General features: G+C 25.3%; 1 protein-coding gene across 1 annotated transcript; it reads left to right on the top strand.

Annotated features, from left to right (window-relative positions):
* Nucleotides 1-4,530: 4,530 nt before the first annotated feature.
* LOC145841975 (uncharacterized) lies at nucleotides 4,531-14,037 on the top strand. The gene is made up of 7 exons (XM_082949295.1): nucleotides 4,531-4,619; nucleotides 6,960-7,717; nucleotides 9,905-10,004; nucleotides 10,258-10,359; nucleotides 10,927-11,028; nucleotides 11,852-11,953; nucleotides 13,641-14,037. Exons 1-7 carry the CDS (start codon nucleotides 4,574-4,576, stop codon nucleotides 13,667-13,669), a joined length of 1,239 nt encoding a protein of 412 aa, XP_082805421.1. The 5' UTR covers nucleotides 4,531-4,573; the 3' UTR covers nucleotides 13,670-14,037.
* The last annotated feature ends 314 nt before the right edge of the window (nucleotides 14,038-14,351 follow it).

The raw sequence follows: 14,351 nt of genomic DNA, 5'->3' as shown, positions 1-14,351 counted from the left end.
TAAATATTTTAAGAATTTTTGTACATAATTTTGCAAAGGTGTGTGATAAGTCACATGAGGAAGCAGAGAGATCACTCGTTTCATAAACCTCTCTGCAATGCCGTTATTTATACTGCTCGTTGCACGCTCAGTTTCTCGAAATTTTCAAGCCTCTACATATATTTTCATTGTATAAGTATTTTTTGCTTTTATTTTTGCTTTGTCTAAACCTTTTTGGTTGGTTCTAAGAAATACGTTATTTTGGTATTTGACTTTTATTTTGTAAAATGAAACTATCCATAACTGTAGTAATAAACTTATTTTGTAAAACTTTCAGTTAAAGTTTGTTAATAAAAAGATTTTTTTTTTAAGAAAAAAAAGTGAGAATAGATTTTTGTAGCAATGTCTTGTTTAGTTTAATAAAAAGATTCAATCAAGTAAAGATTTTTTTGTTAGTGAAAACTAGTATGTAAATTAATGTTAGTTTTGTCTTTTCATCTAGCTCAAATAAAAATAACTTATGTTTAAACTTTGACTGCTAATTGCTTTGTCAATACTAAAGCAATGGTCTGTTTTGATTTTTTATTATTTATGAATATTTGACTTAGTTTTTATTTACAATAATACCAAAAACATAAAAAGATAGTACATAAAAATTATAAAAGTATTAGATAAAATACGTGCACTGTTTATTTTAATTATTTTAAGGTAAAACCTATGTACATAAAAGCTTATAACCGTGAAAATTGAAATAAAAGAAAGTTTTTTTAACAAACCACTGATTTTATAATACATTACTTGAGAATTTTTTTTTGTGTACCACTGATTTTTTTTTTTGTAAATTTAATTTTCAAATTTAAGTATGATGAGCTACTAACATTTTATATTTGCTTTGAATAACTAGTTTTTGTGTAATAAATACTAAAATTTGAATTAAAAAAAATATGAAACTAAGCCAAATGTTTTAAGCCTGAATGTTTTTGTGATATATAAGAAAAAAATAGGCTTAAACTAACTAAAATAAAAGTAAGACTTCAATATAAGCTTATAGTGTTATATAATTATGTCAAAATAAGTTTTTATATTTGTTTACATCCAAATCAAGCTTTTATGTAGAAAGAAATTCATATTTTTGCTTAAACTTTGTTTAAACAAATAGATTCTTCTTCAAATTCGCTTAATTTACTCTAAGCTTTTTATACAGGGTCCTTTTTAAGTATGAACACTTTTTAGAGGTTTTCCTCTTGATACAAGTTATCAGCCAAGGTTTTATGTAAACTTACAAAGGCTGTTTTGATAAATTATTAGCTGTGATTTCTAAATAAACGCGGTTGTAAAATTAATTTGGCTTTTTGTTTTGCTTTTTATTTGATAATAAGCAACAATTACTTCAAAATGTTAAAGTTTTTTATATAAAAGTCTCGTTTTAGTTCTACTTAAAGTTTGAAAACAGTATTTATAATTATTTTTCTTAATATTTTTGTACTTAAACTAAACTTGTACTCTGTAATTAATTTAATTGTACCGAAAATCTTAGAATACTAGAAAAAACTAAAAAATTGAAATTTGCTTTGACGCATGATTAGACTGTTAAGTTTTGAATACTTTTTAATATATTTTTGTATCGATAATTTGTAAAGTTATAAAATAAATATTAACAAATCAAAAAAAAAATTTATGATGCTAAAAGATAAAAAAGGTCTACTTGTTATATGAAAATAAAGAATTCTGTATCGACTATTGAATCTAGTTTTGTCGTTTTTTAACCAAAACATAAGAAAGATTGTACCCCTTTTTTTTTGCTTGAGTAATAGTATTTTAAGTCATAAGGCTGTTTGACGACTTTTTTATTATATATGTTTTTCTTATTTTTGACTTTAAGGATTATGTGGTTGAATTTTAAGTATTATAATTATATCACAAGCATTTTGTTTAATGCTTAATAAGCAGTTTTTTGTATTTTGTTTGGTTTTGATAACCTCTAATGTGCAAATCAATATAAAACACTATTATTTTATGCAACTACAAAAAACTTTGCGAGTTTTTAAACATTTGGCTTATGCTTACTTTTAACACTAACTTTAAATAAATTTAATAAATTGCTTTCATTTTTTTCTATGTAAAGTAAATTATATATGTATAAAATATTTAAACACTTTAAAGGTTTACCAAACTTTTATTCACTAAATACAGCTAATTTATGATATTTTAAGGTAATAATAAATGTTTTACAAAGTTTTTGATGTACTAAAAAAAATCTTCAGTTTAAGTGATCACGGTTTAATGTTTTTTTTTTCTCTTATATACATTGCATTTAATAAAAACTTTAAAAGATAGCTTGTTTCGTGAAACACGCTTTTTAAAATAACTTAAACTTATTAAAGGTTTTTTTTATAGTAACTAACTACTTATATTCTTATTTTAGCTTTTAATTATTTATTAATATTTTTTAATAACTTATTTATTTGATTTTTTTAAGTCAGACTATCACTTAATAGATAACATAATTTTAAATTCTGTCCATTTAAAGAGAGGTTGTAGGAACATTTTTTGGTAGGGATGTCAAACGAACGGCCTGCGGGCCGAAATCTGTTTGCGGAGTTAAATGAACGGCCCGCCAAGGTTTATAAAAATAAACCAAGCCAGCAAAAGATAAAAATGCGTCCCACAGACATAGTGCGGCCAATGAAAGAAAATTTAAGTAACTTTCTTTAAATATTTTTTTTTTGATTTCAAGTAAAAAACAAAATTAAGCTAATAAATAAAAAAAATCTACTACGTATTTTGAGTTTTGAAAAGTAAACCAACAAAAAAAGTCTTTAAAAATGAAAATGTTAATTGAGTAATTTTTTCAAATAAAATTTAACTACCTTTCAAGGATTAATTTTTTCACATCTGGTCAAGCGACTGAAAAATTGCCTTTATTTAACATTTGAACAATGACATAAGTATAAGAGAAAAAAAAAATCCAACTAAAAATTAGTTTTTAAGAATTCATAAAGTTAAACAAACTAAAATGCACATAGAATATAAATAGAAAATTTCTATACTGTGTAAAGCTGTTTACTTTTCTAAATAACATTATTCAAAAATAAAACTTGACCAAGTGTAAACGCTTTTTTATAATATAGCATCCTCGCTAAATTACATCTACAAACTGAAAAAGACTCGTTAAAGATAGATATTTGATCTTATTAATGATAATATTTAGTTTTTAAGTAGAAAATACACTAAGATGTAAAAAATATCTTCATTAGATCTTGTAAGTTTTTTTGTTTTATTTTGATTGTGGTCTTTATTTTTCTCAAGATATAAACTTACTTACCATAATTTCTTTAGGTTATTGACAATATGTAATTTGAAACACTACAATGTTCAATCAATGTAAAATATTAGTCTATGTAACAAATATCTGAAATGAAATGTTTTAGAAATTAGTTGTTGTTAGTCACTCTTTTTAGAGTTCATTTCTTAATATTACTTTTAATTGTCTGTCTCTTGGACTCTTTTCAGTTTAAAACTAGTAGGTATAAAACTTTAAGGTCATATTTGAACTTATTTTAAAGAGCGTTTAGGTGGGTACAAAACTTCATAAATTTTAGTTTTTTTATTAAGTTTGGAAGAATTAAACTCTGTTTACATTTTTATTCTATTCTTAAAAGAGTCTATCTTCAGAGTACAAAAAAGTCTATTTTCACTTTAGATCCACTTACCCTACTTATGATTTAAGGGTTTTTATACAAGAGCATAACTCCAGCTAATTTGAATTTGTTTAAAAACCTATCGCTTGCTTTATTAATTTTGTACTAAAACAGCCTAGTTTGAATACTTTTTTGAGTTTTAGGCTAGTTGTTATGACTTGAAATTTTGTCTATAGTAATCTCTCTTTTCATTGAATTCTTTTTGTTATTATACCATAAATAAATGTTTTATATTCTACAATAAAAAAAATATATAGAAGTATTTTAGGATTTTTTTTCCAATTTTCAACAAAGGCTAGCTTGATTTAACTCACTATAGTTTTTGGTCACTCAGGCTGGCTTTTTGATCTCAAAAACTAACAACCTAAAGCTGAATGTAGTATATTACTTACTTAAGTTAGTTTTTGGTCACTCAAGCTAATTTTTTTTCTTCAAATATTGGTGATCCTGGAATTTGGATTTATCAGTTTTTTTTTGTGCATTTTTTTACTTTAATATTATTTCAGGTAATAGATATTCATTGTTGAAATTTCGAATTAAAATCACATATTTGATTTTAAAAATGTTATCTTTAAAAAATATTTTTATAAAATGACATGTTTAATGATAAAAAAAAAGAATTTAGCTAAAAAAATGATTCTATTAAAATTCTAAGTTTGCACAATTAACAAGTTCTAGTTATTAAAATTAATTATTAAGTTTATTTTTCAGCCTGCACTACTTGCTCTCTGTCTAATCCAATAAATTTTTATTTCTGTTTATGTAAATTTGTTTCAGCAAAAAAAAATGTTTTTTACTCTTATATAACATAATATTTTATGTTAGTAAGTAATAGTCAGTAAAAGTACAACTGTTTTATACAGAGATAAATTTTACTTTGTAACAAGCTAAACATGGGTAATCTTTTTTCAAAAGACAAAAAGTTCAAACCTGAGACTGGTTAGTCAAGTTGATAAATATTATATTACAGAAATTACTTTTTAAATTCTTTATAGTTTGACTAAAAAATCAAAAAAAATTTTGCAACTTTTTATATAAATTATTTTATTACTGTATCAAGAACTGCTGTTGATAGTTAAATGAACTTATTTGTAAATAAGTTTATCTTTTTGATAATAGGTTATAAAAATACCATAATAATGATTACTTGTGATTAAAATAGACTTTACTATAGTCATAACATATATACATGCCTAAAATGGCACAGTGGACCCAAATCATATTTAACTACAATTACAGAATGATTTTTTTTTAAAGCAATGTTTGTAAACCTTAAAAAAATTTTAAATAAATGTATTATATAGTTCTATCTATTTTATTTCCAAACTAAATACACAATTTCCTAATAGAACAAAAGTTAATAATAGACAATTGTTTTAAAATAAGAAAATAAATTCATATTTTAGTTAACTTTGTTTTGTAATAGCTTAAAGATGTTTAAAAGATATTAAGTATAGAGTTATAGTATTAAAATAAATCTTTTTACTAAAATTGTTCATAATAGTTTAAAAATTAGGTACTGTAAGGTGTTTTTAAAAATACGACGGCTAAAATTGGATAAAACTATATAATATTTAAAAAACAGCCTTTGTAGACTATGTTAGGTCAGTTTTTTTAAACTATTAAAAAATTTTTTTTTAAGAAAGTAGTTTTTGAAAGTTTTATTTAACTGTTGATTATTGATTTTAAAAAATATTAAAATTTAAACCAATTGAAAACCCATCAAATAGCCCTACACTAACTGGTGTGATTTATGTCAAATACTTAAATATATTTTCATAGTTAAATATAAACCACCAAGTGTGCTAGAGTGATTTTATCCACAAATATTCAAATACAAAAGTATTTTTTTGTTTTTAAAATTGTGGGCTCACTGTAAGAATTGCTCTTTTTTTGAGTTAGTCTTTTTTAAGTTAAAGACTGAGCTAAAGGATGATTTTTGTCATTTTATGCTAAATGAATGTTGAGGTATAAAGTTAAATAATTCCATATATTATTTATGGGAGGCGCAAACTAACAGGCAAAAATAAACTACTTCACTAAAAGTCTACCTCATTCAGTTTTTGAGCAACTGTTTCATTTTTTTTTCAGTCTCGTCTTAATAACTTAAAATAACTTGTAGAAAACAAATTTTCTAAAGTTTGAAGGTAGTTGTATAGATAATGAAAGAGATAGATTTTTAGTTGATTTTTCATAGCTTAGAGAAAATAGCCATGATTTTTTTAAATTCCATACATTTCTACTGGATTTTTAAAAAATTATTTCTCAAAAGTTTTTTTTTTATTAAATTTTCAAAGTTTTTAAGTAAAAACTGATTTTGATTAAAAAAAACAACTGGACTTAACTTTTATTTTATTATTATATTTATGATTTACGATTTTAGCAAGTTTAGGGGCAATAATTAGTAAAGGGGCAAAAGGGGGAGATTTTGTAGTTAATTTTGGGCAATTTAAAAAATTACACTAGATATTCTTAAGATGCAGATGAAAAGCAAAAAAGAAGGTCTTAAATGTTTTAAATTGTAGTCTTGTTGAAGGGGGCAATTTGAAAAAAAAAGTTTGGGAAACCCTAATTTTAAGTTTTAGTTGAGCTTTCTACAGACCAACCAAGAAAATAAGGGCTGGTTGTTATAAAAATATACTAAATGTTTTTCAAACTAACATGGTGGTAAAGAAACTATAGTTGAATAAACATCACTGTTTAATTGTAATCAATTAAGCAGCACATTTGTTAACATAAATTATAAAAAAGCTTAAAATTATTAGGTTTACAAAGTTTATCTTCAAGCTAATAAATACCTTAGAGGCTGATTTGCAGGCTTTAATTTGACTTGAGATAGGTAGGTAAATAAAGAACTGAAGTTTTAAATAAGATGGATGGTTGTTAAAAAAACAAAAAACAAAGAAGCTCTTATTAAAGTTCTTTCTAACTTCTGCTATAGAATAGTTAAATGCTATTTGTAATTAAATAAAACTAGATTCTTTGAAAAATAGCATATTTTGGAAAAAAAATATCTTAAATTACAGTTTTTTATATATTTTTTTAAGCTAAAAGATCAGAAATTTTATTACCTGAATAATTTTTTTACAGAAAGATTTAATTGTGCTAACTTTTTTAGAAAAATTAAAGACTAGAACATATTAAGTACTTAAAAAAATCATAAAAACTAAATATTAATAAATTATAATTACTTACCTATACTTTCTGAAAATTTATGAATCAAAAAAACTAAATGTTTCCTTACCTAGTTTATTAGCTGTTTTTATTTCTTTCTAACAGATAAGGGAAAGCAAACACCTTCACAGTCTTATAACAAAACATCTGAACCAGTAAAAGATGCCCAAAAAGCTGAGGACCCTGCAGAACCAGCGGCACAAACTGTAGAACCGGCAACACAAACAGAGCCTACTACTCAGACACAAGAGCAAGCAGCTCCAGCAGAAGAACCTGCAGGTCAAACAAAAGAACAAGCAGAACCTGTAGCTCCAGTAGAGGAACCTGCAGCTCCAGAAGAAGAGACTGCAGCTCAAACAGAAGAGCCTGCAGCTCAAACAGAAGAGCCTGCAGCTCAAACAGAAGAGCCTGCAGCTCAAACAGAAGAGCCTGCAGCTCAAACAGAAGAACCTGCAGCTCAAACAGAAGAACCTGCAGTTCAAACAGAAGAACCTGCAGTTCAAACAGAAGAACCAGCAGAAGAGCCAGCAGCTCCAGTAGATGAGCCTGCAGCTCCAGTAGATGAGCCTGCAGCTCCAGTAGAAGAGCCTGCAGCTCCAGTAGAAGAGCCTGCAGCTCCAGTTGAAGAGCCTGCAGCTCCAGTTGAAGAACCTGCAGCTCCAGTTGAAGAGCCTGCAGCCCAAACAGAAGAGCCTGCAGCTCAAACAGAAGAGCCTGCAGCTCAAACAGAAGAGCCTGCAGCTCAAACAGAAGAGCCTGCAGCTCAAACAGAAGAGCCTGCAGCTCAAACTGAAGTAAAAAATGACGAAGTAGAACAACTTGCTTCAGCAGTTGAAGACATTGCTATTGATGCTGCTGAAAATGTAAGTTAAATATTAAGAGTAGACTAAGAGAAGTATAGTATAATTAAAGTTTAACAAAGTTATGAATGAATGATTTAACAAAAATGTCCTTAACCTGAGGAGATATAGCATAATTTTCAAGTATAAACATTACAAAATTAAAGGCTAATAAAACATAATTATATAACAATTAACACTGGCCCTTATTTGAAAGCTGAAAGTTTGTAATATAATTATATTTTAAGAAAAAAAGTTACAATTTTTTTACTTTGTGATATATTTTGTTTCTAATAAGTGTTTGATACTGCTTATAGAAAAAGTTTTTATTAATGTGAGGCTTTTTCAAAAGTCTGAAAACATTACTAAAAATATTTTTCGTTAATTAAAGCAATTTAATTCAAATTTTCAGCAAATTCTTCTCTCAATATTACAAACAACTTATAGGATATGGTTAAGAAAAAAACACTTTTTTACTTATTAATGGATGAAAAACTTAATTAGAAATTCTAAAATACTGTTTCTTACATTTTAATAAAATTTTTGTATAAGATTAGAGGTGCTATGTTTAAAATTCATTGCTCAAAAGTTGTAGGAGGTAGTTTTTTTAGTGAAATAAACCTTTTTTTAGCTTTTTAATTGTCAACTTATATAAGAAACTTGTTGAACTTCCTTACTTTAATCTCCTAGATCTCACAAGTTAAATCAAGTTTAAATAAAAAATGACAAGCGATATATTATTATAATAATTTATAATGTAAAATAAATATTACAAACGTTTTTGTATTAAAATTTAAATCTAGTAAAAAATCAAATTCGATTTTTTATTTTAGTTAGCCGATATATTAAGTAAAATTAAAGTCCTATAAAAAAATTTAAATTTGAAATTAAGCCTACTTAATATGAAAAACTTATCTTAAAAAGAATGATAGTGTAAGCTTGGATTTAACAATTTTAATATGTACTAATAAACAATTAAATATAATCGAAACCTTAGTTATCAAATTATTAATCAATATAGAGTTGAAAATTGTTAAATTAGGAAGTGATGACAAGTAATAAGTGGCAAGTCACGTAACTTCCTTCAAAAACCAGTGTGTAAATTAGGCAGCTAAATTACTTAGAATTTAGTCTTTTAAAGAATAGATTATAGTTAATCAAGCTTAGAATTTGATAAGAATATAGGCTGCATTGATTTGAAATCAAATAATTTTTTTACATAGACAAGCATACTTATTCTAGAGTGAGTTGCATTTGTGTTACGATAAGTTTGAAGACGTAGATAAATTAGAATTAGGATATTCTAGCTTATTAACATAAAAGCGTGTTAAAAATTATAATACAAAGTTAACAACTGATTTTATATTGTTAAAAGTAGTTATAAGTTTTGTTAATTATATATATATATATAATTTATTGAGAAAACTCGAGTTTAAGAATAATTTCATAGAATCAATAAAGTTGTTTTTAATCATCAGCTGTAGGTTAGAAATGAATTACTCTTTGCTAAAGATTAAAAAAAAAACGATATGATGTAATTGTGAAATGTTGTAGTACTAATTATACTGAGGAATAAATGATATAGAAACATCTTATAAACGAAACAGCTGTATGAAACTTTTGTTAATTATATAATTCAATAAATATTTAGCTTTAATTTAACTTGTCGAACACTATTGACCGAAACTTTTTTTAAAACTATTGATTAGCTACTAAGTAGTTAAACTAAGCAGTAAGAAAAAAAAAAATTGAAGAAATTTTTTAACCTGATTTTTTTAAATTGATTAAGTAGATGTTTGCAATTATGTTCTTACAATTTTTTGTTTATGTTCTAAAATTTAAAATAATTTGTTGTTTTATATTTAATTATAGTGTCTTTTTACTTTTTACATTTATTCCTAAAAGTAAGCATAGATAAAACTTAGCTAGTATTATTACACTTGGGTTATTAAGTTTTTTATTTTTTATACCCAAGTTTTTCATAAAGAAAAACTTGAAGATAAAGAAGTCTATTTAATGTTTTTCAAAAACATACATTTTTTAACGAAAAACGATGAGTTGCAATAATAAAGTAAATCTATGTTGATAAGTAAATTAGTTAAGATAATAACATTTTCAAATATAATGAGCATGAACTTTTGACTTGAAAAACATCGATTGCTTAAATAAATAGAATTCTGTTGAACTAAAGTTTGATTTTTATTTTCTTAGATGAGTGACAAGCCAGATTTGTCAGAAATCTCTTCTTTTGACAAAAGCAAGCTAAAGGAACAGCAGGTTGAAGAAAAATCACAACTGCCTACTTCTGAAGGTTTATTTTTAATATTAAATCTTTATTTCTAAAAACCTTGAAGTTTTTGAGAAATGTAACTAAAAAATTACTTTGTTAATATTAAACCATTTAGTTTATTTTCTATAAGATTTTTTCTACTTACGTAAGATACTTGTGACACAACTAAAATATGCATTTTTTTGTTTTGTTAAAAATTCCAATACAGTTACGTAATTTTACATGTTTTAGTTTATGTTTGTACCACATAGTTTCTTATATTTATGTTACGCAGACATTGCACGTGAAAAGGTCGTGCAGCAGGCTGCTCAAGTTGATGTTAAAATGCTCAATCATGTAGAAACTGAAGAAAAATCACAACTACCAACTCAAACAGGTATTTGTGATTTAATTGCAGTTATGTTATTCTCTGTATGTATGGTTTTTCAACTTCGAATTTACTTTCTTATTTATATTTTATTTATACTTATTATTTTACAATCAATATTAAGTTTATCTATCTATAAAAAGCATTTTAGTAATACCATTTGATAGCAAAAAAGTTAAACACAATCAAAAGTGTTTTTAAAAGCTTAAATCAAATGTATGCTATTTATCTATTCAAATCTATTCCATTTATTTTTATTAATTTAAATCTGTGTATACACTATTGTGTATATTCAGCTTTATAAACAAAACATATAAGTATGTACATTTTTTTGTCTTTATTCTTTTGTATAATAAATTACTCAATGTTAGTTATTATTTATAATAAAAACCAAGTTAACTTGGCAAATATTTTAGCCTAATACATTTTTAATATCATCTTAGCCTATTGTAACAACAATAACTAACTAAGTTACTAATTGAACAGAACCAAGTTCTAAATCTAGTAAGTTTTTAACTCTGTCAACTGTAAACCAGTCAGTTGATCTTTTGCTTACTGGTAACTTTCTTTAAACAGATATTGCAGTAGAAAAAGCACCTGGTGATGCTGCTAATTTTGACCATTCCAAACTGAACCATGTTGAAACTGAAGAGAAGCAGTCACTTCCCTCCCAACAAGGTTTGTTTTAACTTATTGTAAAGGAGATGAAAATAAAGAGTCCTTAGCGTTATGTAAATCTTACATTTCAAATTTTTTTAAATACAATCTTATAGAGTTTAATATGATTACTAATTTACAAAAACAGATAGTTAAGATAAATATCAAGAATATTTGGTTGGTTCTTAAAACAAATCATTAATTCAATTATTAAAACTTATTGATGTCGTATCTTTGTTCTCGTATATAATTTTAAGCACTAAACTTTACCTTTAACAACAGTTTCCAAAACAATATACGACCAGTTTAGTTTTTATAACAACTCCTGAGGCAGACTTGGTCGCGAGGTCCGATGTTAAATATAATCAAACAAGATAAAATTCATCAGCGCTAAGTAGAACTTCTGTTGGTACCAAAGCTGATAATCTCTTAGACGTTGAGTTGTAAACGATTTAGTTGCATCAGTATTTTTGGCAATATTCAAAAAAATTTCATTTAATGAAAAAAAATTTAATTAATGAGCTATTACTGAATACCGTTTGTTAAAACTAAAACACCGGTCTGCCTCCTAAATCTTAATAAGAACGCAAGCGGTATAGATTGTCGGAAACTGTTAAGTTTAAGGTCGTACTGTCTAGTTCATATTGTATGATAGCAAAAACATCTCAGATTTGTTATTGGTAACCAAAAAATAGCTTCTAGTAATTTGCACAAATCTTAAATTTTATATAATTTTTTTTTCTAAATTCCGTTAAATTGTCATTTGGTTGATTCAAATCTTTTTTCAATGATATTAGAGCAAAAAGTAGTTTAAGTAAAATTTTATAGTATGCATTTTTTGTAGACCTAGCTCAAGAAAAAACTATTGAAAGTTTGGGAGATTTCAACAGAGATTCATTGAAGAAGACTGAAACTGAAGTGAAGCAAATTCTTCCAAGCAGTGAAGGTCGGCTTTAATAAAAGTTCTAATTATATCAGGGTTCGTGCGCGTCAGGCTAAATAAGATTTTTTGAATAAAGTTGAAAAACGTTAGGCTAAATCAGTTTTTTTATTTAAATATTTGAAGATCTCAGTTTTTCCCTGTTCAAATGCTTGAAAATTTTCGATTGAAAAAATTGAGAAATCTTTTTCATCAGTCAGTATTTGTAAAAATAAATGCTTAAAACATTTTGTTGAATCTCTAAAAAACTTTTAAGAATCTTCCTTACTTTGTTTTGAGTAGGTTAAATACGACATAATTATGAAAATTCATAAAAAAATACAGTTTAAACATTACAGTTTAGTTCAACAACTAAGCTGTGTGTTTGAATTTGTTTACATCAGCTATGTTTTTCAGAGCTTAGTTGGTTGAACTGTTTTAATTTCTAATTTAAAGGCTTTTATACCAAATACTTATTAGATTAAAACTCTTAGCAGTTATTTATACATTTTACTGTTCGTTTAAAGTTATTAGAGATATTCACAACACTAAAGCCTAGCTTTAAGATATAAGTACTAAGTTTTGTGGGAGTACAAATTTTAGGTACAATTCATTTTTCTTTATAAGAACAAAATGCTTTAGGTTTTTTTTAACTTAAGTGTAAGCTTTTTAAATCTGATATGACATCAACACTGTATTTATTTAGAGTTTAGGATTTATAATTATCTATCAATTTTAAGTATTAGTCAAAATACTATAATAAACATTTTTTACTTATTTTAACTTGTGTAAGCGTTTCATTTTAAACTTTAATATAACACGACAATGCACGTTTTTTCATTATAAATCTTCTGGTTATAATGTTTTTACTTAGTGCTTAATTGAATTAAACAATTGTATTTAGTAATATATATTAGATTTTTACACTAGTAATAGTTATTTATTTTAAAACTTATCACTAAATTTGTTTTGTTAAGGGCATAGGGGGTCAATTACCTTTTTTACACTTAAGTCTTATTTTATTGAGTTGTAACTAAGCTATGAGTTGCTTTTTGAAGATTTTTAAAGCTCAAAATATTTTTGAGATAAAGCTGGTTGAAGTTGGAGACTACAATAGTACTAATCAAGACCTCCCAATACCTAAAATGAGTTCTAAAGTGGATTTTCCTTACTTAAAAAAAGTTAGGCTAAATTGGTCTCAGTCAGGCTAAATGAAAAAAAATTCGCGCACGAACCCTGTATATATGAGTTCTACCTGTATGAGTTCTTTAAGAATATTGTAATTAAAAAGTAACTTATTTAGTTTTTGTTTCTCTACATTAAGTAGAACCAGTTAGCGAAGCTTAAAGGAACAAAGTTATTTAATTATTAAGCTAGATACTAAAAATGTATACTGGAAAAAGTTTTGATAGGTACTGCAACTTAGAACTTATACTTAAACTTATTTTGTTGTACTGTTAATCACTACCATATATTTTTTTGACATGCAGCCTGGTTTGCTTTGAAACTTACTAAAAGTTCTAATTGTAATCGTTTTTATGAAAATTAATGTAGTTAAAACTTGTTTTAAACTAAAAATATTTCATCTTAATTCTTAACATATAAGTATTATAAAAGAAATATTTATTGAATGTTTAATTTGTAGAAGTAATAGTTTATTTGAGTTAGCATTATTAATTATGGACTAAGTTTTTAACTATCAACTTTTTTCTAGATATTGAAACAGAAAAAGCAAACAACTGATTCTAAACAATCTACGTTGGATGTAATTTCCCTCCCTTTTTCTTAGGAGAAATTTATACACAAATAATGTTTCTTATACTTAGTTTATTTTTCTACATAAAATAATTTTCGTTTTCCACATATACTTAATATTCTGTAACAATTGATTTATTTTATTTTTAATATTTTTGTTCTGAAATTTTTATTCTGTTTAAGCAGATTTAACTTAAAAATAACTTTCGTTTTCATATTATACACATCAAATATTTTCGTCCGAAATAAAATCGATATAAAGTGTTAAAAAGTTTTTTAGTGTTAATAAACATTAAGGTAATTTTTAATCAACGATTAGTTTTCGCAGTGTTCTTTCAATAAATAAATTAATAAAGTTATTATATCCTGCATAAAAAAAGTTCTACAGATCAACTTATAAAATGGATCTAGATCATTAAAAATCAAACCTAATTTAAAATTGTTCCACCACATGTAAATTTTAAATCTGTATAACTAACAACTGTTTAAGTCCTTAAAATGTCCGTAATAGACTTCAGATAATATATTCCATATATTGACTAAAATATTATGTAAATATTTGATTAAGACAAACAATTTTGACCTATAATACTACTATAAACGCCTCGTACAGTTAGCTTGATATAACTTCCTTTTTATCGAGCCAAAAATTTTTATACGTAAGTATATG

The sequence above is a fragment of the Thalia democratica genome, chromosome 8 (genome assembly GCF_965202585.1).
Source record: "Thalia democratica chromosome 8, ktThaDemo2.hap1.1, whole genome shotgun sequence".
Taxonomy (NCBI): Eukaryota; Metazoa; Chordata; class Thaliacea; order Salpida; family Salpidae; genus Thalia; species Thalia democratica.
The sequence above is the reverse complement of the archived record's forward strand: the minus strand, read 5'-3'. Positions and strand labels throughout refer to the sequence as shown.